Source organism: Anolis sagrei, chromosome 4, assembly GCF_037176765.1.
Source record: "Anolis sagrei isolate rAnoSag1 chromosome 4, rAnoSag1.mat, whole genome shotgun sequence".
Classification (NCBI taxonomy): domain Eukaryota; kingdom Metazoa; phylum Chordata; class Lepidosauria; order Squamata; family Dactyloidae; genus Anolis; species Anolis sagrei.
Genome location: NC_090024.1, coordinates 218059731 through 218086052, shown reverse-complemented (window position 1 = coordinate 218086052; position 26322 = coordinate 218059731). Strand labels below are relative to the sequence as shown.

Here is a 26322-nt window from a genome sequence, read left to right as displayed (position 1 = left end):
CAATGTAAGTCTCATTACTGTAAGTAAAACAATCACCAATTCTTTCCTTTCCATTTCTAAATTCAACTTTATAGCATCCATTAGTCATGCTAAATTAGCATCTGCGGTAATGTTTAGTCCTATAATATTTCTTTAAATATCTTGTCCCAAGAATTCTTCAGCTGGGGACATTCCCACCATAAATGAAAATATGTCCCTTCATGCATGTCACATCTCCAGCAGTAGTGCTACTGTACTTCTTATCCATCTGGAGTAATTTAACTGGTGTGGTATATCATCTCCATATGACTTCATATACATTTTCTTTTAATTTTACTGACAGATTCTTGACCACTCTCCATTTTAGTACCTTTTTTGAGTCAAGATCCATTGACGGCCCTAGAGTTCCTTCCCATACCTTTTCTAACAACTTCAATCCTATTTCCTCACCTACTGAACCATTGTATATTTTCCCAATTAGCCCCTACCTAGATATTTCTTGCTTTTTAAGTTTACCTAGCCATTCTTCATATTTATTTAACTCTCTACATATATTTTTATTTATTTATTTATTTATTTTAATCCCTGAAACTGAGAGTAAGAGTGTAAGAATAACCTGGCTAAAGATATTATGGAGATGTGGGTTACTTTTGTTTGTTTTTTTTTAAGATATGGCCAGGAGTTTCCCTCTTAACCCCAATCGTTTTATAGGGAAAATTTTCTGGGACAGCTGAGAGTTAAAGTTAAGAATAAAAAAAATTAGTGGAAGCAGAAACTGCTCTTTCTTGGGAGGAACGGATACAAAATTCAAGAGGTAAATTTGACAAGCTGGAGAAACAAGGTTTTTGAATTGGTTTGAAAGGCAGCAGTTTTATAAATGGAGAAAAGAGTGGTTAGGTTAAAAAAAACCTATATGTAAAGAGGACCCAAAGATTATTGGAGAATGTATACTAAACAAATCAGTGAATAATCAAATCCACAAAAAAATATTTTCCTTTCAGTAACAAATAGCCACTCTCAGAAGTTATTAATTCAACTTGGATCAAGAATAGGACACTTAAAAAAGTTTAACTTCTTCCCAGTATACTATACCCCTAATCAAAAAGTTTCTTTTATCCAATCCAAATACAAATAAGAAATCAGAGATATATTAACACCCTTCCTTGGAAGCTTTTAAACAGAGGCTGGATGGCCATCTGTCAGGGGTGTTTTGATTGTGCTTTTCTTGCATGCCAGGGGTTTGGACTAGATGGCCCATGTGGTCTGTTCCAACTCTATTATTCTATGGTTCTACCTCCCCAGTGTTGCTTCTAATTTGACCTGTAAGTTTTCTGTTATTGGATAAGAACCTGTTAATAAATTATTACTAATTGCATTCTGTCCCATTAGTTCTTGATTTCTTCAGCAACATGACAAGTCCTGAAAGAGTATAAACACAATACCGGCTCCGTGTTGTATCCCACTCCCAAGAAGAGCCATACCTGTACCTGGTTACACCTGCCAACTCTGGCTGTGCAGCTTTCCTACAGGTTTTGAATGCACCTATCCAGAGGCGGCCCTAGGTAATTTTCAACAGTAAGCAAACAGTATTTTGGTCCCCCCCCCCCCCAAACAATCATTGATATATTTTTTGTTCGTCATGGGAGTTCTGTGTGCCATATCTGATTCAATTTCATCATTGGTGGAGTTCAGAATGCTCTTTGATTGTAGGTGAACTATACATCCCAGTAACTACAACTCGCATATGTCAAGGTCTATTTTCCCCCAAGAGCGCCTCAAGAGCACCCCTGGGCAAAATCAACTATACTGCGAATGCTTACTTTGCGTAAAGTGTTGAGCCACCCCTGCTTCTATCTTACCTGCAATACTTTGCCTTGTGGGCTCTCTGGAAAGAGCAACACTTGGTTGTACAGTGGATCTAAGGATTTCCGGGCCACTTTGGTCTTCTTTTTTGCAATGCACACCCCATTTTCTAGTAGATAGGCCTTGATGTAAGCAGCTTGGAAGAAAACAGACATGTTTTGAAAAAAAAATTCACAAGACATGTTTTGAAAAAACATTCACATAGCGATATCATAACAGTTTTATTGACCAAAATTAGTTTTGAAAGAAACAGGTCCTGCAGAATATTGCTGATTTTGAGAGTATTTAAAGAAGTCTAAAAAGGAAAAGGAGTAGTAATATTTGCATAGTGGCTGGGAGGAATTTGGGTAAATTATGACAGGCTTTGGTATATATTTATTCTAAGAAGAATAAACTGCAGAGAGTGAGATACCTAAACTCTGATATTTACCTACCTCTTTTCTTTAGAGTCCTACACTTTGTTACCAAAGGTCCAACTGAGGTTTTAAGTGACTGCAATGTTAGTAATTTAGAAACCGAAGTATATAGTCAATTATTTTAAACATTTTTTACATATTTTTGAATGCGATTTTAACTAACTGGTTTTAATAATTGCATGTTTAACTCTATCTTAACATTTATATTTTGTAGGTTTTAGACTGTATTGTTTTTAAGGTTGTGAGCCTCTTTGACTCTCACAGTCCTTCCAAAAAGGCCCTATATCCCAGGATCTGCTTTAAACTGAATTATATGAGTCCACACTGCCAGATAATCTGGAATAAACACAAAACCTGGGATCAGATCCTGGAATATAGGGCCTATCTGGAAGGGCCCTCAATACAGAGAGAAAAGCATGATGATGATGATGATGATGGTGATGATGATGATGATGATGATGATATAAGATTCATTGCAACCTGTGCCACAAATACCATCGGCCTGCGACAAAGAACTGGTGGGATCACAAGCCGGAAAAAGTTACAGAGAAAGAACACATCAAGCTACTCTGGGACTTCCGGATTCAGACAGACAGAGTTTTGGAGCACAATACTCCTTACCTCACGATCGTGTTAAAAAACAAAGTATGGCTTGTCAATGTTGCAACCCAGGTGACAGCAGGATTGCAGAGAAACAACTGGAAAGGCTGACACGATATGAGGATTTAAAGATCGAATTTGAAAGACTCTGGCACAAGCAAGTCAAGGTGGTCCCAGTGGTGATTGGTACACTGGGTGCAGTGCCTAAAGACCTTGGCCTGCACTTAAACACAATCGGAGCTGACAAGATTACCATCTGCCAGCTGCAAAAGGCCACCTTACTGGGGTCTGCACGCATTATTGGCCGATACATCACACAGTCCTACACACTTGGGAAGTGTCCAACGTGTGATCCAATACAACAGCAGGCAGAGTGTCTGCTGTGGACTCATCTTATAATAATAATAATAACCCTTGAAACTACTACTATTTTTAAGGAAATAGACTTGCTAGATATAATTGCCTAATATTCTACGTTATTCCTTTGCAAAACCAAACATTGCCTGTCTCTGTGCCAATCATTGATTTAGTTACTTTGCAGAATTTTGTAGAGGCAAAAAAGCAGAAGTCTCTTAAAACTAGAAGAGGCTTTTTATAAAAATTACCTGGTAGGGTTTTGGAGCCAGGCTTTGGGGTTAATCCTCTGGCTTGAATGATATCTACTTCCAGTTGTCCATTTCGCTCCTGTAAGCCGATTTCCACATCCCCTGGAGAAAAAACACAATGTGAGTTGAAGACAAATATCAATTCTACCAAAACAGTTTAAATTACAATAAGATATTTATTCAATTGCTGCTTAGAACCACCTATTTATTGGCAGCCACTAGGATATAGTGATTTGAGCATTGGACTGTGACTTGGGGTTGAATCTTTGCTCAGCTATGGAAACCCACTGGGTTTCCTTGGGCAAGTCTTAGGACGGCTTCACATAGCTCTTTAACTCGGGAGAAATCACATTTTAAAAACATGCTTCTGCCTGGGTTCTAGTCTGCACATGCCCCAGAAAGTGCATGCTTTTCAGGGGGGGAGGGGTGTCTACCCCTTAAAAATGGGGGGAGGGGAGAAAGTAAAATAATTTACCTGGCCGCCATTAAAGTGCTGCCACACCTCTCCTGATGCATAGGAATTTTCCTCCTCCCCCTCTTGTCCTGGCATGTCATTCTTACATGCCAGTAGAAGGCTGGCAGTGGTCAGGTAAGTTATTTTACTTTCCCTCCCATTTTCAAGGGGTTTTGGGGAGGGGGTTAGAGCTCTCTCATGTTTTCTGGACTGATTCAGCCCGGAAAATGTAAGAAGGCTGTGTGGACCGCCCCCTCAGAAGTTGCAGAATCTTCGAGGGGGCCATCCAGATAGTTGCCATACTGGATTTGACCTGGATCTTTCAGGATTAACTTGGCACAAAGCAGGATTTGTGCCAAAACCATTTGTTTTTCCCTGAGATGTTGTCTGGATGACCCAGTGGAAAACACAAAAGGACACACACTTTAGATGCTGTCTGGATGTGCCCTTACTCTCGCAGTCTGAGATGAAGGCAAAGGTAGATCCCCTCTGAACAGATCTTGCCAAGAAACCCCTATGATAGGAAACCCTTAGAGTTGCTGCAAGCTGGAAACTAAGCATGGATCTACTATCCATGCTTAGTAGATGGCTATGTATCCTTGGGAGAATTTTAAAAAGGATGATGAATGTGAAACACTTGTGATACTGGCTATGGCTATGGCAGAATAATGATGAAAATATTTGTAAATATTTGAATTTCAGATTAAAAGGGTTCCCTGGTTGACTCCCATCCTTGATAATAGCTGCTGCTACACAAATATTTGCTCGCATACATAGGTACATATATAGTAAGTTTTCTGTTTCTTACCCAAGGAAGTCGTGGCCAAGGTCTGGCGACCCACAAACTGTGCTGGCCCCATACTTCCCAGGAAATCGCTAAATTGTCCAGCAGATGCCAGATGAACGCCACTGAAATTCAAGCTGCAGAATAAATGGCATTATTTCAATGACCCAGCAATTAAACACCCTTAAGTTAATTAGATACATGCATGAAATTAAAAGCTATTTGAAGCCCTGGTCTCACTGAATTTCATACTGACTTATAACATGTCATTCATTTTTCTTTCCATAATTCTCAGAAGATTGTTTCTGTATTACAAACTGTTATCAGCACAAAAATCATCTTGGGGAAAATGTGATCTTTTTCTGTATCGGCAATAAGTGTTATTTTTACTCTGCCTCTCTGATTCTATACAGCAAGAGAAACTGGACATCTATAGCTTGCAGCACTGAATGATTTGCAATTAATTTTTTGCCAGTATGCATTCTCTCTTTATTCCTGAGGCTATGACTTTGGGGAAGAAATCTAAAAGTGAAGAGACCTGCTTTCCTTCTTTTGCATACACTGGAAATACAGGAAATGAAAATGTTCAATTCTAACCATCCTCTTATAATTAAAAATGTTCAAAATAGCTACTATGCAGAAAAGCAAAATAATATTGTAAGAAGTATTGCAGCTAATGAAATACGTTTTGATTCATTCCTTATTTCTATTATTTTCATTTTGGCTTCTTAGTCTCAGTAGAATTTCTGTAAATTTCTCATAAGAACATGCTTCATCCTCCAAGAAATTAAAAGCAAACAAAAAGTAGTGGTACAGTCCACGGCGTATTTAATTTTCATCAGGCATAATGTCTCAATTTTGCATATATGGATTTGATTAATTAATCCCACTTTTTCAGCTACTTTTAAAATATGCAAGTCCTCCCCCCTCCCACACCTTTTTGATAGCTCACTTCAATTGCTGCAAATGGAGTTCCAAGCAGAAAAAGTAGTTTGCTCTCAAATGACTTAGCAAGGGAGAAAGGATGGGAGTGAAATAAGTAAAATGCTGCTCTTTCCTAGCTTTGGTGTTCTTCCGCATTAATAATTTTTTGCCATTTTAACCCTGTCAATTGGCCACAGTTGGTCCTGTTTTCATCCGTAACAAGTTGGAAGGCATAAATGATGGTTCAAAGATTAAAGTGCTGGGAAGGACAAATAGATTTTGCTTGTTATGTTGACCATTTTGTTTCTCTCTGTACAATGTAGAATCCAAGCAAGGGAACCGGAGGAAAATGGTTATGAGCACAGCAGCTGTGAAGGAAAGAAGACACTGGACAAACAGTCTGCTAAGAATTTCTCTTTCCACCACTGCATGATCCTGGAATAAGGGCAGCCATGAGCATTATGCACCAAGAGTTTTCCAGTTATAGAATGAAGATTTAGTGAAGGGTGAAAGTAGGGGTGGGGAAGGGGCAGTTCCCAAAATATTGCCAAAATTGTCGACATATGGGGCTGAGAGAATGAAACTTTTGCACCGACAGGAAAAAGTGCCCAATATACATTTCCATTTGAGACAGAACTTCTCAGACCAGATGCCACGTTCCCTGTAAAGCAGTGGTTCTCAACCTTTTTTTGACCAGGGACCACTTGACCTGGGACCACTTTGACCAAGGACCACTCTCCAACATTAGTACCAAAAGGGTTATGAATCAGTTTTTGGTCAACTTTAGATTTGGTTTGGTTATTTGGGGTGCTAATTCTGAAAATTGCATTGGATAGACCATATCAGCTCTAGTTTCTGATAGATAACATATGTCATCCAGTTGTCGCCACCTGCTTGCCCACAGAAAACCATATTTAATAATCTAGAGCTGATGTGGTAGTAGTAATCTTTCATGGGTAGTCAGCCTCTCCCCTCCCAACATCCCCATTCCCTCATCACTCTCATTGACATGTGGTTTGGAGGCAAGGGTGTAGCAATGGTGAGGCCGCGGATCATATTTTCATCCTTTGCAGACCACTGGTGGTCCATAGACCACAGGTTGGGAACCACTGCTTTAAAGCAAGATATACAGTTTATTTTCAAATCACACCACACTCCCAGAAGGATTCTGCAAGCGAAGTGTGTCTGTCTATGCTGGCTGGGGTATTCTGAGATTTGTAGTACAGGAAGAAACTTTTCCATTCACTGCTGGATTCAATAAGGTGCCTCCAGTTCATGAACATTCTTAAAAAAAAGATATCCAATCTTTCTCCTCCTACGACCTTTACCTACTAGTCATTGTAATTAATGAAGCAATTTTTTTCAGCAGCACATTAATGATTTAAATAAAATTAAATCAGACTTCAGTCTGAAATCATATTTCACTCCTCCACTTCATACAGATGAGTGAACTGGCCCCTGGCTGATGATCCACTGTGTGCTTCATCATCAAATTTAAATGAAGTCAAGAGAGGTCAGGGATTATTACACCACTGCTGGGTCAATAAAAAGCATGCTATAAGTGATCAGCAGGACAGGAGACTAGTCCAGCTTGGGTGTGTTCAGGCATGACGAGCCTTCACAGATTCTAAGTTTATATACTAATATTTCACAACTAAAAACCTGAATTCATGTAGCCAAGTAACATCAGAGTGGGGTTAAGATGTCCAAAGTTGTTACTGGGGAACAACACATATGTTAGGAAAGGCTGCCAGAGTTTACAGCAAAGGCCTCACTTTCTTTAGCCAACTGTTAAACATGCAGGTATGTTCTAAATAATTCACTTTCCCAAAGCAGCTAAGAAAACATGTCAATAAGATATATATAACAAATAAAACCATGCCACAGCAACAGCAGCATCAAGAGCAAAGTTAATAAAAGATAAATAATGAATATGGTTTGACACATAATAACCATGCTGCTTCAGTAATCCCTTCATTCTTACTTAATGCCTTATCCAACCACTGGAGATCTTGGTGGTGCTATGGGTTAAACCCTTGTGCTGGAAGGACTGCTGACAGAAGGGTGGGGTGAGCTCCCGTCTGTCAGCTCTAGCTTACCATGCGAGCTCATGAGAGAAGCCACCCACAGGTTGTCATCTGGCCAACGTCCTTGCAGATGGCCAATTCCCTCACACCAGAAGCGACTTGCGGTTTCTCAAGTTGCTCCTGACACACACAAAATCCAACTACTGCCTCCTTGGTGGTCTTCTGTTGTTCAAAGTGAATGTACTGATAGCCCCATGAGTACTACTTCTGTCTCTATGCTTCTCAACCACCTCAGAGTTTGGCAAAGTTACTTTTCTGGACTGCAGCTCTCCAGTCACCATGGTTATTGCAAATAGGCTGCAGTTTGATGGTTTATTTTGGAAGATTTGTTTTGTTTGGCAGGCTGGGTTCTGAAAATTCAGGTACAAAGAAGGAACTTTGCCAAAGCTCTGATGATACCATTTAAAATAAAAAAAAAAACAGAGAAGTTGTCTTCTTGCCCCACAACATTCATATGCATGAGAGGCATTTGGCTGTACTGGTCACAGAGCATGAGAAAAAGCTGTGCATCTCAATAAATGCATATTCAAAGTCAATTTTTTGGGAAGTTTTACTTATTAATTTCTCCATATGGAAGCAGAATTCCTCAACATGAAATATGACTCTAGAGCAGTTAACACTAAAAATCATCCTTTTCAAATAACAAATAATTTATTTAGCTTATTCCTCTGCCACCATTTGATATCATTATTCTCATGAGAATTATTTTGAAGAATGCTATTTGGAGGATTCTGGGTGCTGCAATCCTTAACCTTTCTAAGCTTAGCAGGCCTGTCAAACCACCAATCAGTTTGATGCCCAGAGGGACCATTTCGCTGTGCCAGATTTTCTCCACAACCTCTCCTCTCTGATAATTCGTCAATAATCTTGACCTGCTTTTAAAATCCTATTTTAGAAAGTGACAGGGAGCTTGAGCAAACTAATGAACACAATTTTGTGCAGCAAGGGCTGCTTTGAAGAAAATCCCAAGTGGGAACTGTTCCTCTCCAACTTGCCAAATGTGACGCATTAGTATGTGGAAAGCAGCGCCGCGAAGCTAAGTTTAGGCAGACCTATCATTAATTTCTTTTCTTGCCCATGTGGAGTTTGTGACCTCTTTTCAAATCTATTTTAAGCTGCTTCCAAGATCTTGCCCAACTGTTGCCACAGAACATCGAGCTCATGCTCAAAGGTTTTGTCTCTCTGTCTTCCATGTTTCCCAGGTTATTTAACCCCAAAGAGCTATTATCCCATAGCAACGGTGTGGCAAATTCACTCTGAGTTTTAGCCTGGGATTTAAAAGAGCTATCTCAGTTATGAAACTGGATTCTATATCATTGAGCCATGTCAATTAAAGTGGTGTGAGTGCTGAGGTTGTTGGAAACACAGCAATGCCTAGTGTTTAGAGAATATTTATTTATTTTGTGTCAAAAGCATTGCATAAATAACACCGATAAAATGGAAGCGCAAGTGGCGAAATAATTTTAGACCAAAAACAAGCAACAGCAACCGCATTGTCTGTAGCTTTAAACAATTCTTCCTCTTGCACAAGGCAGGGCATTGTGGGCAAGCATACTGATGCCGAGTTGTCTGTTCTGCTCCACAGTCGCACAAGGTGAAGGTAGTGCCATTTTTCCAGGTTGTCTTTTGTTCTGCCCACTCCACTTCTGAGTCTGTTCAGGGACTTGAAAGCTGCCGATTCTTGGTTTGTCCCTGGAGGCAGACTCTCGTGTGGGGCCATCCAATGGGATTTCCTGGTTTAGCTGCCCAGAGCTGTTGTTGGGGTAATATTAAGAGGAGTGGTGGTTCTCATGAAGCTTTTCCTTGATTTGAGTCTACTGGGAGGAGGATGATAGCCATGCAGTGGATGGCTTTCACAGTGTTCATCCTTATTTCTCTCACAGTTAGCAACAATTTCCTATCGCACATTGGGCGGGGGGGGGGGGGGGGGAATGCCAGCTAGCTTATGGAGTCTATGAATAGATACAGGTTTGAGACATCCTGCGATCATTCTGCATGTTTCGTTTAGTATGCTTTGCGTCGGCAGACTTGTGCCAAACAGGGCAGACATATTCGGCAGTTGAGTAAGACAAGGCCAGGGCTGATGTTCTTGTTAATTTTAGGTCTGCACCTCATGTGCTACCAGTAAGTTTCCACAGGATGTTATTGTGTGCAGCTACTTTGTTCTTGGTGTTCATGCAGCGTTTCCTAAATTTTAAAGTTCGATATAAGGTGACATCAAGATATTTAGGATGGGAGCAGTGTCTGAGCTCATATCTTCCCACAACAGCCTGCCCAAGCTGTAAGATCTTCAAGGCTAGTCCTTCTCAGACATGTTTGGTGGTAAGAAAGGAGTGGGCCTTTTTGCTGGCTGCACCCAAGCTTTGGAGCTTTCTCCCTAGGAAAACTAAGACAGTTTTCCCTTTGCTGTCCTTCTGCTTGCAAATAGAAACATTCCAGTTCTGACTAATGATTGAAAAAAACATTAGAAAATATTTTTAAGATGGTGGGAAATCATTTTTAATGTTGAGAAACCTGACAAGAAGAGTCCATGCTTGAGGAGTGCACAAAATTCACATTGTAGTTCTTTTGTGCTGGAAATACCATTTTCTCTGCAGGAATGAATATTACAGTGATATATTGAAGTAATATTTTATCTGCAGAAAATGCTCTTTTCTAAGCAAAACAACCACAAATGAATTTCACAAAAATGACTTCTGAACTGCAAATAGTCTTTGAAAGCAATGTAGCTTTCAAAGACATTTTCACAGTGGGAATAAAATTGCTGAAATTATTCATTGCTACCTTTACGATTTGTTTATTGTGTCAGAAGTGAATTGAGAGTACAGTTAGAATGTATTTAAAAACACAAACAAAGTTAAAAACTTGACAAGAAACAGTGTGGTTAGGTTGGAAAAACAAATAAGTGAAAAAGGACACACAAACCAGCAAAAGCTAAGGCATTTTACTTTTGCCTGAGACTGAAGAAGGAAATGATTATGGAAGAATTTAGAGAAATAAAATTGACATGGTTCCATTGCATACAATTAGAACAATGGTTCAAAAATTGGGTAAAAATGGAAGTAAACTTAATAAATTCAAACAAATAATACAAAATGGAAGAGATATAGAGGAGCATAAAATGTGAAAGGAATAACTAGTAAAGTTTATAAGATAATAATTGAAATAAATCAAGGAAAAATAAAGAATAACACCCTCAAGGAGGTCTGGGAAGAAGATTTGGGGATGAAAATAAATGAAATGGAGCGGCTGCAATTATGGAGACAAAGACATTTGAAAAAATTATCAATACAGGTTAAAGAAAATTACTATAAGTTAATATGGAAACAGTATCTAACACCAACAAGAACAGCAAATATAAATAAAAACTATTCAAAAAATTGCTGGAGAGGATGCCAAGAATCAGGAACATATATACATATGTGGTGGCAATGTAAATATATAAATAATGTTAGGGGAGAAAGTATTTACAGAAATAGAAGATATAATGAACATTAAAATAGAAAGAAATCCTAGTATAGCTTTATTATCATTATATAATTAAAAAACAACTGAAAAAAGAGGATAAAGATGCAATAGCAAACAATAGCAAGACCACTTATAGCAAGGAATTGGAAAAGAGAAATAAATATACAAATAGAGGAGTGGTACAAGGAAGTATGGAAATTGGCAATAAAGGATAAGCTGACATGTATATTAAAAGTTAAAAGAGGGATATGGAAACAAAGTGATTTTGATGATGCATGGAGAAAATTTATTGAAAAGGGATTTAAAAAGAAAGACGGAAAGTTACCCCCACAAGAAGAATTGAAATTTTGGACAGATGATATATAAAAGCTGTGGCTCAGAGGGAGGGGAACATAGTGGTGAGGGATAGATAATATGTACAAGTATAAAAATAACAGTAGATGCCAAAAGCGAATGTATGGTAGATTGTATTGAATATTATGTATCTGCAGTAAAACAAACAAATGTATTGAATTATGATAAAATAAATACATTTTTTTAAAATTAAAAATACTTTTGCCAGAGCCTCCTGGAAAGGACAAGATTCCGCCCTATTCTCTCTGATTGCCTCACAGCAATAATTGCACGCAGATTGGTTTTACACTTTAAAATCAGTTTGCATCTGCTGAGGTAAGATGAGGACAAAGTGGGAGAGAGTGGGAAGAAAGCTGGACATTTTAAAAGCATCGGAAAAAGTGGGATGACAGAGGATTAATCAGGAATGTTTCTGCCAAAATGGGACAGTTGGAGGGTATGATATTCAAATGCCAGTCCAGTCTGTTTCTGTATATGAAACTGGGTGCGTGATGTGTCATCCTATTACAGCCACAAATGGGGGGGAATCATTCAGCAGCCTTAACACTCATTACACCTCAATTAATAAGAGAGTTTCTGATCAACCTTTCTGCCTCTCCTAGCTACTGTCCTAATTGACCTTGAATGTTTTCTAGTATCATAAATGGCCACAATCTCCAGAATGCACGTGGCTCATAGTAAGCACTGGAAAGTGACATGCAAGTGCTGCACAAACAAACTGCACATGTTATCCTCAAGGACAAGGTTACACACCACTTCCTTCCTTGCCCCCAGTCAATAAACAATGCTCTTGTATCAGAAGTGGCATAATATGGTCCTTCAGAGGTTGGAATGCAACATCCAGCAACCTTGGTTTGCATAGCTAATGATGAGGAATGCTGGGGTTTTTAATTCAGCTAATGGTGAGGAACACTGGGGGTTGTAATTCAGCAAGGTCTGGAGGGCCACATGATACCACTGTATTGCTGACCGAAAGATGGGCGGCTCAAATTCAGGGAGTGAGATGAGCTCCCGCTGATTGCTCCAGCTTCTGCCAAACAAGCAGTTAAAAAAACATGCAAGTGTGAGTAGATCAGCAAGTACCGTTCTGGCAGGAAGGTAATGGAGCTCCATACAGTCATACTGGCCATACGACCTTGGAGGTATCTACGGACAACCCCGGCTTTTCCACATAGACATGGAGATGAGCATTACCCACCAATGCTATGGGATCTGGGCTTGCATCTATGCTGAAGAAGGAACAGTGGGCATAGCCCAGTCCTTAAACAAATATAGGTTAAGTATAATTTGCATTTGAACTGTAGAATTGATGCAGCTTGGTGTCCAATGTTAGCTGCCATGGCCCAGCGCTATGGAATCTGAGCTTGCATTTACCCTGAGGAAAGAACAGTGAGCAGTGCCCAGTCCTTAAACAGATATAGATTAAGCATATATTGCGTCTTATACTGGTATTGCACCACCTGACATCCAATGAGAAGTAGCAATCAATGGTGAAAGGACCAAGGCGGTGACATTTCTGGCCCACCCCCTGTTCAGATATCAGCCAGTACACCAAAAACTTAAACCAAGAAATAGTTTTCTAAGATCTACAGAGATACTCGCTGGAACACCTCAGCAAGTGAGAGTCCAAAAGTGACAGGCTAAAACCCAGAACCTCAATCAATGCCTGATACCAAATGAGAGATTCCCTCCTAGGCACACAGAAGACTGGGCAACTTGGAAGGCGCTGAACAGACTATGCTCTGGCACCACGAGATGCATAGCCAACCTTAAGAAATGGGGCTACAAAATGGAGTCCACGACATGTGAGTGTGGAGAAGACCAAACCACAGACCACCTACTGCAATGCAATGCAACCTGAGCCTTGCCACATGAACAATGGAGGGCCTAGTTACAGCAACACCAGAGGCACTCCCACGTGGTCAGCTACTGGTTAAAGGGCATTTAACAGAATGCCACGTTTGCAAACTTTTTTTAAAAAAAAAACCAACAACAACAACAATACAACTGTTTGGCTCACTTCTGATATGATAAATAAAAAAATAAAATATCTTTCTAAACCATCCTTTCCAGCGTTCTTCTCCCTGGACTCATGCAGTTGTTTCTCATTATTCTGTATATCCTGGATGCTCAATTTTTGATAATTTTAGATTTTTTTGCTTGTATTTTAACATTTTTTCAACACATGTCCATTTTGCATTTACCTTGCCCCACTAAGCATTTAGTGTTGCCCAGGTTTGCTATTAAAAGGAATGATGGTTAGGAAGAAGACATGTATCAAGGCAAGCTGCAGGTGGGCCTCCATCTTCCATGTTGCTTTTTTTGAGCATTGAGAAGCATGCACACATAATGCCCTGACACCAGTCTCGAGGGAAGCAGCAAGGGAACATTATGTTTTAAGAGCTGAAATTAAACGGTTAGGGAGAAGGCACAGCAATCTGACAATGTGTCCTTGCAGAACATTTTCGGCTTCCTCACCTCCAACAGGATCACACCTCTCTAACTTCTCTTGCTGCAGTCACAGCCTGCTGAGTTATTCTAAAGTAAGCAAGCCACCTTTGCAATTTGTAACTGACTCATTTCAGAGGTAGTCAGCAGAAAACAAAAATGCCTTCGCAGGTGCCACATGTTATGGGCTTACAGCAACTCACAAGATTTTCCTCTGGGACCATTTACCCTGAATCAGCTCTTCCAAGAAAAGCCAGTCACAAAAAAAGGGAAGAACAATGAGCTTACATCACATTAACCTGGCATATTTTCTGTATTATAGAATACAATACTTGCAAGAGAGACAGGAAAGTTAATAGACGTTAGTTAAAATATGTACTTTATCATTAGTAGGTAAAGGAAAAGGTTTCCCCTGACATTAAGTCTAGTTGTGTCCAACTCTGAGGGGTGGTTCTCATCTCCATTTCTAAGTCAAAGACCCACCATTGTCCATAGACACCTCCAAGGTCATGTGGCCAACATGACTACATGGAGCACCATTGCCTTCCCACCAAGGCAGTGCCTATCGATCTATTCACATTTGCATATTTTTGAACTGCTAGGTTGGCAGAAGCTGGGACTAACAGTGGGATCTCACCCCACTCCCTGGATTCGAACTGCCAACCTTTCGGTCAGCAAGTTTAGCAACTCTGCTGTTTAACTCGCTGTGCCACCAGGAGTCCATACTTTATCATTAGTAAGCAAAAAAAAAAAAGATAAACCCCAATCATCTTTACATTAGAAATGGGAAAATGAGTATTTTGTTTATGTTTAATTGATATTTAAGTTTATGCTACAAGCCTACATTTTTGAGAATTGAAACTAAAAAATGGTGACTTCGGTCAAATGGTTTCTATGTGGATTCGGTCAGATAATAAACTTGTGCAGTAAGACCCCCCTTAACCACAGAACCCATAACAGTAGTTTCATTTACCTATCTCTCTCTCTCTCTCTCTCTCTCTTTCTCTCTCTCTCTCTTTCTCTCTTGATGATCTTCTCTAGGAATCTCTAGGTCCTCCATCACAACTGTATGATATGTTAGGAGTGGAATCTTCATGGGTTTCATTTGTATCCACAGTTTCACGTATCCAGAATCTGGCTGGTTATGTGAATCACCTGCTGACGCAGTCGTCTTACTATAACTTGTATCTGGTGGAGAACACGGGAGGACTGCTTGGATGCAAAGAGACACTTAACTCCCTTTCAACTATTCCTTACTACTTATTAGTTTAAAACATTTTGACCTTGAAGTTAATTAAACTATCATGTTTCACTCATCAACGAGGAGTCCCTGGTGGTTTAATGGGTTAAACCCTTGTGCCAGCAGGACTGCTGACTAAAAGGCCGGGAGTTCGAATTCAGGGAGTGGGGTGAGCTCCCGTCTGTCAGCTCCAGCTTCTCATGCGGACACATGAGTGAAGCCTCCCACAGGATGGTAAAACATCCAAGCGTCCCCTGGGCAATGTCCTTGCAGATGGCCAATTCTCTCACACCCAAAAGCGACTTGCAGTTTCTCCTGACACCAAAAAAACCTAATCAACAAAAATAAACAAAGATCCTTATAGCCATTTGCATTCCTGAAAGAGTCAGCTAAGAACTGTAGAAATGTTTGGCTCCTCAGACAGTCTCTCATTTAATTGATTAATAACGGAATAATTGAATTAACGTAAATTGGGATTCCACCTTATGTTATGCTAAACAAAAATTTAATTAACCCCTTTTGATAGAAAATGAATAACAATTGATTTTAATTAGTTCTTATCACTTCTCAGGCTATAGCTGGAGACAATGTAAAGCTTTAGAACCATTGCAGAATTAGCAAAATTTTGCATTTTTCTGTTTCTGATGTACTAGCCAAGCTTAGTTTCTCTGCCAGCACTGGAATGTATATGAATACTGGGATCGGGGGGGGGGGGGGGGATCAGAGAAAAAGAGAAAAAAACCTGCAGAATTATTGTGCTGAGAAAAGGTTGCAAAGGAGGGAGTGTTAACAAGAGGGTTATCATTAATATTCATACTCCTCCTTCCTTACATGTGTTGGCCAGCACAATGAGGAAAGCAGAGGCTGGGCAGATGAAAGAGACTGTAAAAAGAAGCTCTTTCTTTTGTTAACTGGGGGTGTGCCTATATTAATGTGGAAGAACACATAAGACATGAGAAACTGCAGCAGTTTGCTTCTGTCTGAACCATCTGGGAAGTACAAGGTTAAGTGTTGGAGATACCGCTAGCAATCATATTCCTATTATGGTGAGGGTGGGGGGTCATGATTATGACAATTCTGAGACAGTAGCACTGTCAGAATTAATTTAGTTATATATGTGTTTAAAATGTGCTTCTATGTATTGCCAATATGGATACCACTGTGAATTAGAAATGCTGTGCAGAATGTTTATTCTATGAGGCTGTGATTAAGTGAACTTGATAAAAGTAAGATAAGGTTTGCTCTTGCTGGGAACAGAAGGGAGTAGCCAGTCTCAGCAAGAGAAGATAAGCAGATGTGAAGAGGCTTTCGGTTTTGACTAGTTCTTGAATTGTAGCTTGCTGTAGTAAGACATGTCTGTTGAATGTGCTTAGTAAACTTAGTTTCTTTTGTAACTCAAAGCCTGCAGAGTCCTTATTTTACAACTCAATGTCTGTTGATCTAGCAATCCTTCCGCTGGGCATCATCTGACTCTAACAAGCACTGCTATTCTGCAGCTGTAATAGTGAAAAAACAACCCTACCACAAGCAAAATAGTTCTGCAATGCAATGTAGTTGCACAGCAGCCTCTATTATAAAATTCACAGATTTGTAAATTGAACTTTTTCACTTCGACAGTATAGAAATAGACTGCATTTTCCATGATAGCCATGATTCTTTTCATTCATTCATTCATTCGTTCATTATTTATTTACCACATTTATATCCCACCCTTCTCAACCCCAAAGGGGACTCAGGGCAACCTTTTAAAGGCAACAATTCAATGCCATATATTAATACATCGGTAAATACATTAAAAGGTTAAAACCAAACCCATTAAAAACATAGCATTAAAAATCAATTAAAATCACATAATCCAAATCATATTCCAGGCTGGTCCGAGTCATCATTATATTAATTTGTAGTCACATATTGCACTACTCCCATTACTGGCCAAAAGCCTAATCCCGAAGCCATGTTTTCAGTTTTTTTCCTGAAGGTCAGGAGAAATGAGGCAGATCTAATTTCACTGGGGAGGGTGTTCCATAGGTGAGGGCCCACCACTGAGAAGGCCCGGTCTCTCATCCCCACAAGTCGTGCTTGCGAGGGGGGTGGGACAGAGAGCAGGGCCTTTATAAAGTTGGCCCTCTTTGGAATGATGTGCAAATATATTGGCTCGTCCATGTAGCATTAGTGCATAGTCAGGGGACTTTCATATTCAAGCTCTGCTTAGATGAGAGAGAAGGAAGGAAACAACAACAGAGTTCCAAAAGAAATATAGCATCATAAGAAAAGGTGCTAATTTCTTCTTAAACACAACAGTCTAAATCAAGCTGCTAGTCCACAAGACATCAGACCCACCAAATTAGTGAGATATACACAAGGGCTGACTCAGCCAATGAGTCACTGAGTGTACTCTTGTTGGGTGTAACAACTGGATTTAGACCTGCGGCATGAAAATCGGATCTTGGTAAAAAAAATAAAAAAGTTTCAAATGTGCCAATACTCTTATGTCTGCAAGAACTGATATAATTTCATTTAAGCCTTCAAATATTCAGGGAACCAAGCAGTTTTTGTATGAAAAGATATAGCACATGCAGTACATTCAAAGCTTTCTGTTGGATGGCCTCAAAAAGGACTAATTTTCCTTGTAGTGAAAAAATAATAATGCTAGTACTCCAGTGTTACCCCTGTATTTGTGGGCCTGATGCAATTTACCAGCATCTGACAAATGTATTCTCTTTAGGCGTTTTCTAGATACTCCAAGCAATGCTATGGTATGTTTGGAATTTGACCACAGAGTTGTGCTGGAGGATCGAGCAATGTCTAGAGAGGTGTCCTCTCAGGGATTTTCCTACATCCTCCAACTGTATGGTATGCTTCTACCGGATTCTTTTGTTCAAATGGGGTTTGATACTATCCACAATTTTGCATAGGCATACAAAGTTCTGGAATATACCCCCCATAAAGACTGGGGTCCTACTGTTTTTTTTTAAAAAAATGATTGGTATGGCACATCTGTCTGGACTCATGTTTATTCGTGGATGATTATGTATAGTCTTGGCCATTTTGCTTTCAGGTACAAGTCGCCTCCTTTTCCTCAGTCAGTTGCTAGATATGGAAACAGGTCTGAAGGGTGCATGTGTCAAGGAAACAGGTGTAATGGCTACTAATGTCACCAAGGGTCTGCAGCCAACAAAAAAAAGTGATGTTCCCATCTCTCACAATTTCTGGGATAAAGACCTTGGGTTTGCTAAAGACACACATCTCACCCTCCCTCTCAGCTCACCAAGAGTATCCTTCTTTTCCATCTCACCAAAGTGGCTCATGAAACAGAAATTGATAGATTCAGAAATGTGTCACCTGGACCCTTAGGTTATTGAGGGCTCTCCTTTGCTCCCAACTTTACTTTTAATAAGATACACCAGAGAATTTTCTATCATCACTAAAGCCCTTTTCATGTATGTAGTTAACAAGGTTATTCAAGGGACAATTAATAGACCATTCATCTGTAATTGCCCACCCACATGCATTAGGAAGTGTTAAAATTAGCTGAACTCATAAGGAGAAAATGTTAATTAACACCACTGGTACATTTTGCTTCAATTATTTGTTACTAAGCAATAGGTTTTGGCTGCTGGGAAGGACATTTTTGGATAATATAATGCTAAGTTATAAAATAGGAGGAGGCATTAAGCACTTAATTCCATTTCCAGCTAACTATAGTAAGCAATGATCAGATTCCTATTGAGTCAAATCACTCACTCAAAGGGTCGTAGTGTGAGCAATTTGATAATTTTGCTGCTCGTTGCAACAGTAGACCTTGCATTCTGCCAGTGGTCACCATTGCACACAGAATGACAAGTAGCATATAATTCCCTGTTGCTAGGCCAGAGAGTTTTACCTCACTGGCATTCAATATGATCTTGGCCCATGAATCAGTAATGCTAAAAGGCTGCAGCATAAGACCTTTCATTTCAGATATTGGTTAGCTCTGAATGTACTGCAGTTTGTCAAAGAACATCAACATTTGCTGTATCCCTTAATAGCGGCATTAAAGAATTCATATCCTGTGGCTCAGAGCCGAACTTCCACAATCTATTACAGGCATGATCTGCTTTTTGATAACTTGCATTTTGATGACCTACTCTTTTGACCATTCTAAATTATACCCAGATCCCATAGATTTGATATGCACACTACTCTTTCATCATTATTTGTACAACAATCGTATGGCCATGCACTGTATTTTTCCCCTTTCTCTCTCAGTTGGCTTGGCACCATCTTTTTTGTTCAGTCTGTGTTCAATCATTCATATTGCATCTTAGATGGTGGACAGTGCATCTCTTATACAGTACCGTTCAGTATTTGTCATTATAATACAACATATACAATGATATAATACTGTGTGTGCATACACACACATACACACACACCATATTTCTTCAATTGTAAGGCACTAGCAATTGTAAGATGCACCCTAATTTCAGTATACTACCATCAAGAAAAAAATCATAAGATTTATCTGCAATTCTAAGACACATCCCATTTTAGAGATGTTTATATAGATGTGCCTCTTAGAATTGAAGAATTACAGTATTTGTGTATTATAACTAACATAAAACATGAACATAAAACATCCCAATTAATTTACAAAAGCACCGTGTGCATTGATTGTATGGCCAATTATGTTAAATGGGCTAATGTGATGCATTTATACTTTCCAATCAGCAGTCTGGTAATAGTGTCCCTTCATCTAATCCTCTTCACACACATGCACATTCTGTGTGTTTATATATGTGTGCATGTATATCTATATATATTAACAGTATATCATAGTACTAGCAGAGAGATTAATAGATAGATAGATGTAGGAGTGGATTCCACATTTCGACCATTCTCACTTTTTAACAGTGCTCTGGTGCCGAATTCATTGAATAAGTGGGGATGCCTATACTATGAGGTGTTAGTGATAATCATTATTCATCTTTTTCCTTCTATACTTTTGTTCCTAAAATGTTAAATTATAGCCATTCTGGTCATTGTGTTCTGATAGCAATATGTAGACTGAGGCAACAAAAATCTTAGTGGCCCCCAAAACAGAGCTCAGAAATACTATTGTTACTGTTTAAATAGTGGGGTTGATCACACTACACAGTTATAGCACTGCCATGGTTTCATCCTAAAGAATTCTTGGGCTTGCAATTTGATGAATCCTTAGAGTGCCCTGGATGAAATTTTACCAAAATTCAAATCCCAGAATGGCATGGAATGAAAAATGGCAGTTAGTGGAATAATACTCTAATTCTGTGGAGTGAATGGGAAGACAGCTAGCCAGTGAGGAGATGCCCCATCATAAACCATGCTTAGTAATAAAAGCTGTCCCTAAATCATTTGAGAAGCCAGTTAATTGCTGTTGTAGAAAGAAGGAAATCTCATGTGTGTGTGTGCATGTTTAACATGCTGGTTTGAAATTTTCTGGATGTATCTCTGCTTATTATTACTTACTTTCCTTCAGATCCATAGCTGTTCATGCTTTCCTCAATAGATTCATGACTAGCTTGTCGAATAGTTCGGCTGGGCATTTCAACAGCTAGGCCAGTTTCAGTACTCCGCTGGATAGCGCCTTTGAGTTTCCTACCATCTTCTAAAGCAAAGAGAGAAAAGCATGTGGGAAGGAGGGAGAGAGACAGAGAAAGAGGAAAAATAGATTAGGCATTTCTGTACAGCAACTAAATATGAAGCACATGTGACATAACGGAAGAGCTACTTGAAAATGTGGGATCTAGAACAATATTGGAATCTGAAAATTATGAGCAACTTAATTTTTCTTAGCATGACAGGAAAGAGGTGAACATAGAAGCCATTTTGCTTGTGGACAAGCACTCTTCCAACTGTTCGTTTGTTTGACCATGAAAATAACAGCTAAACAAGGCCTCATGAAGAGTCAGGCAATGGTTGAACAAAGCTAACATTGTCCACCTAAATTACAACAAAGAGGTTCAGATATTCCAGAAATAATCAAGGAATGCCATTGAGTTATACAAGGTTGGTGGCTAGTCATTTCACCATTCATGCACTTGATGAATATGAGAAGGAACTTGGTTCCTGTCTTGGGATAAAGGCAGGAAATAAGAAAACAGAGCATGTTACAGGCTCACAAGAAAACAATCCGAGTATTTGTGGAGTGGGATGATCTACACATGTACAGTATGACCCAAATATCTGCAAAAAAAATGCTCTTAGATTTTCAACAGATATGCAAAAACACAGATAATAGCAAACGTTATTGAAATGATGACTTCAGGTGCACTAAAAGTTCTAGAAATGCCCAGAGAGAACAACACTACTCTTTTTAGGTCATAAATATTTTGCTAATATTATTTACCTTCACAGGTATAATCATAGCAACCAAGCTAAGAACCCCCAGTCTAAAACAGATGGAAAAATACAGTTATCCCTGGTATGTACCGCTTTAGAATACAGATGGGTGATTAGCATCACTGACATCTCAGGGAAGAAATTCTTGGCATGAACAATAAATATCTTTGTTAAGTGAAAGCCTTAGGCTAGAAGAGCCTTCCCTGGTGTCCATTTAAGAATTAAAATAATAAGAGAGAGTGCCATTGTATTTTTAGATGAGTAATATTTAACAAGCAATTTTCCAAGTCTGCTCATTTGGGACTTGAAGCCAGAATTTCTAAGTCCCGCTCCAAAACTCTAGCCACTGGAACAGACTGCTTCACAGGTTGGATAGATTTATGGGAGAAGGACTATCAATGGCCATATAGAGGAGTGATGTTGGAGGATCAGGTCCTGTCTATAGGTTTCTGAGAGACTTCAGATTAGTTAGTATGGGACCAGAATGATTAATGAGAGATGCATTTGATCTCATCCAGTCAAAATTTCCTTGAGTTCTTGTCAGATTTTGAAAAATGCAATGTTTCTGTGAATCATATTCATCTTTATTATATTACCATTTTCTTTCAATGTTATTATGTTTTTAAACATTGCTTTTAGCCCTGTTCATATAAACTGGAAGGGGGGGGGGGGATATAACTTTTCAAACCTATATAGATAAAAATGTAATGTTTGTTTGTGGGATTAACATAACTCAAAAACCACTGGACGAATTGACACCAAATTTGGACACAATACACCTATCAGGACAACGAGTGACCATCACTCATAAAACACTGAAAAACACAGCAGAAGAGACTTAAAAAGCCAAAAAATATTTTAAAATACATTACAACATATGCCAAAAACCATCCATACACACACACACAAACACACATGTATACACATATACACAAATATATATACACACCCATATATAACATATATACACACAAAGCACATATACACAGACTGGGCCACAGAAATGCATGGCAGGGGACAGCTAGTAGGTAATAAATGAATAAAGCCATTTTGCCTTCTAACAGTCAAATTATCAAAGAAAGAGACACATTCAGTAAAACAGAAGCCAACAGAATGAATAATTCCGATGCCACAGCTTCCCTTTCCTAAAGAACTACCCTTCAAAAGCCCACCTTATGAAATTAGCAGTTCCTATTTTCATCATCTGCTCTTTTAGCCTGTGTTTCTTAGAACAAATTATGTTATATAATGAATATATAATGAGTACCATTAGCACTAATTGCTTTGGTTGACGTTGGAAAGCTAAGAAGTTTCAGCTGACATGCAATACTTAAACTATAAAGCTGACAAAGGACTACAAAATCCTTTCAATGAACAAGGATACTGAACCTGCTTCCAAGTGTGCCCAGCTATTGTCATCTTTCCCCCATTAAACTCCTCTCTCACTGACAAGAGACAAATGCCTTCTGGAGATGTGTCTCACCAGGCTCATGCTTCTTGTTCCAGTGTAAGGACCTTGACCTTGCAAATATGAGTTGACATGCCTTATCATAGGCAGTATCCAAAGAGAAGAAGGAGAGGGGCTGTTCTTCTCAAAACAACTTATTACCTATTCCCCCTTCCCTCTCCTTGGCTGAAAGCCTGTATAGCAAAGTATAGTGTTTCGCAAATGGTGCAAACTATGTCTTTCCTCTCAACATCCTCATGGACTCTTTACTTTGACATTAGGATCTTCCTCTCAACCTATGGGCAATGGGATCTGAGAAGCATCTGGTTATGTCCCCATAATCAGATACAGGATGATGACATCATTCATCGAGACCCATCAGATCCTCCAGAGGTATCAGCAGCTTTGGTCATAGTAAAGGGAGGTAGAGAATGCCAACCTCCACAACAACCAACTTACCCTTTTCTATGTCAATAAGAGGACAATATCAGGAGAGGAATACAAATATATATATATATATATATATATATATATATATATATTACTATATTGCACTATACTGCATTATTTATGTTGTAAGCCGGCCTGGGAAGAGAGATGGGATAGAAATAAACATCGTTGTTGTTGTTGTTGTGAAAGCACTGTGTGGGGTACAACATTTATATTGGGTCTTCCCCTCACATACTCCCTCCAATTTCTTCCCTTCCTCTCCTTCCGCCTTGAGTAGAGAAAGCCAGTCTTGAAGAAAGGCAGAAGAATGACTAAATGGCCTGCTTATCTAGCTCTCCCTTTTGAAACTAATTATAACTCAGAAAGACAAGAGGAGCAAGGCAGAAAAGCATAATGAGCAAATTAGTTCTTTTTCTTGTACCTCTTTCTCTTCTAATAATAATAAACTTTCTAAGGGTGGAAGTTGTTTAACAACACAAAGGCTTCATTTAAGGGTTAGTAGGCTCAATTTTCTTGAGATATTTATGCAGAGGCTTGGTGACCATCTGCTATGGAAGATGAAGCTGCATCTTTTATTGTAGCCCTGCATATTGAATGTGACTTTTGGTTGGACTGAGTCTCCAAGGTTTTTCCCAATTCCAAAATTTCCCTTTGCTCCAGAAGCAAGCAAATAAGAAGGGAAAGGGATGGCAATTTGAGAATGTAGATGCAACCTATAGAAGAAAATGCTCTGAATCCACAGACCTGAGTCTCTAATGTGCAAACTGCTCAATGTCTGGTGGTGATGCATGATGTGGAAAGCTTGTAGAAGACAACTGGGTACAGATGTGATGCCTATTTGGAAGACAGACCTCATGGAATCCTATTTATACCACCCCAAATTTTACAGGGTATCACTGTAATAAAGAAATGGCATATGTAGTCAATGAATATTACAGCTTGAATTGGATTGATTATAGTTCAAAAGAAGCTAGAATCCTGAAAGTCAAGGTGGCTACACCATTCCACCGAAACAGAAGGGACTTGAACAGTGGTTCCCACTGTGGTCTGTGGACCACAAGTGGTCCCGAAGAACTAAAATATGGTCTGCAGCCTCACCGATACTACACCATTGCAACAAAAGTGGCTGGTCTCACAAAACTCTCTTATATTGCTGAAGCTTATTAAATATGATTTTCTGTGGGCGAGCAGATAGTGACTACTGGATGGCATATTTCTGTATAGGAAACTAGAGCTAATGTGGTCTATCCAATACAGTTTTCTGAATCAGCACCACAAATAACCAAACCAAATCTAAAGTTGCCCAAAAACTGATTCGTAACTCTTTTGATATTAATGTTGGAGAGTGGTCCCTGGTCAAAGTGGTCCCTGGTCAAGTGGGTCCCTGGTCAAAAAGAAGTTGGGTACCACTGGACTAGAAGATCACCTTTGGCTTTTAAAAAATGCTTGTTTTAAGGTGAATGACATTTCTTGGAGGCTTCTGGTAGTACCATTCTCCTTCTTTCAATTTTTAAAAAAGCATTTTGTTGGTAGTGGTGCTCTAAAGACTCCAAAACAGTACACAGTCCCTGGGTTGCCCAAACCTGATTGAAATATAAAATGTTAAACATTTAAGATACAGAAATATGCTGCTATTTGGAAAGGAAATTCCTCAGGATTTCCTTCTGCAGCATTTCTCCTGATGCTATATTCACCTTCCTTTAGAACTCAGATTGCAATACTATATTGCTGGGAAATCTTATGAGCATCTACTGCACTTGTAAATATTGTCTGAAGTTTCACAGGTACTTCACAGTGACTGTATTGTCACAGGCATTGCCATAACATCTACCCTCTTCCCAACTCACCCTCATTGTTGGCAATGCCAACTCTCAGTCTGCCAGACTGCTGGTACTTTTTGGAACAGTGTGCAGACACAGAAGTTGCATCTGGGTTCATGCACCACTTCCTGCATTATTGATGCCACACACAGTCCCTGAAGATAAAAGGCAAGATGGGCCAGCTGCTGCTTCTACTGCAGTTTCCCTTTACAGTCTCCTTTACCCAAAGCCAGATGGAAAGCAAAAGTCAGACTAATGGGGGAAAGGTGAAATGCTGAATATGACTACCAGCTAGAAGATTCTGGGAGATGTAGTTCAATATGGTAAGTTTTCCAACCTCTGATGCTGAGCTTCTTTGTTCACAAGGATGGAGGTAAAGAATGTTCACAAATTGTTTTGCCCTTGATACAACAACAACAACAACAAAGCCCCTGTCAGCTGTTCTTGCAAAAAGGCAAAAAACCAAAGGTTTGTGCAAAATTGTGACTTACACATTTGGGTGTGTGTGTGCAAACACAATATTTTTAGGTTGAAAAATGTATGAAAAATAATTAAAGATGTGATGAGTCTCTTCAGATTTTGATGTTTTCTTTTTTCCAAATGAAAGAATGAAATAAATAAAGGTTTACATCATTAATTGAACTGTATCCTATCACATTTGAAACATCACAGCCCCCAAAGTGTTCCTTAATTTTGGCAAATCTTGTCAACAAACATTGTACATCAGAACAGACAGGACACTCTCAGCCCTGTCTGAGATGGCAGTCTAGAGACAGATTTACAATTGGCTGCACATAGATTTGAAGTTCTCTCTTGTCTCTTTAGCTATCTGCTTGAATTTGGGTTTTGTACGATGGAAGGATAGGAAGAAAGGAACAAAAGTTGCCTGCACAGTGCTTTTGTCTTCAGTTCACGGCTTTTAAAGGCATCACTCATCACTCTAAAAACAAAGCAAACATTGACATGCACTTCCCTATAGACTTTTTTTTCATAAATAAAAATGGTAGTGCTTTCTGAACTTCC

The 26322-nt window shown here is 39.2% G+C and overlaps 1 protein-coding gene across 2 annotated transcripts in view; it reads right to left on the bottom strand.

Annotated features, from left to right (window-relative positions):
• The window catches only part of RIMS4 (regulating synaptic membrane exocytosis 4), a 93244-nt gene that overhangs the window by 3805 nt on the left and 63117 nt on the right, over positions 1-26322 (bottom strand). The window contains exons 2-5 of one of the 2 annotated variants that reach the window (XM_060772194.2): positions 20710-20848; positions 4726-4838; positions 3464-3565; positions 1839-1978 (exon numbers count right to left, since the gene is read on the bottom strand). In XM_060772194.2, coding sequence (XP_060628177.1) covers positions 1839-1978; positions 3464-3565; positions 4726-4838; positions 20710-20848 — 494 coding nt within the window. The remainder of the gene's footprint in view (positions 1-1838; positions 1979-3463; positions 3566-4725; positions 4839-20709; positions 20849-26322) is intronic. The other variant, XM_060772195.2, reaches the window with a different exon arrangement.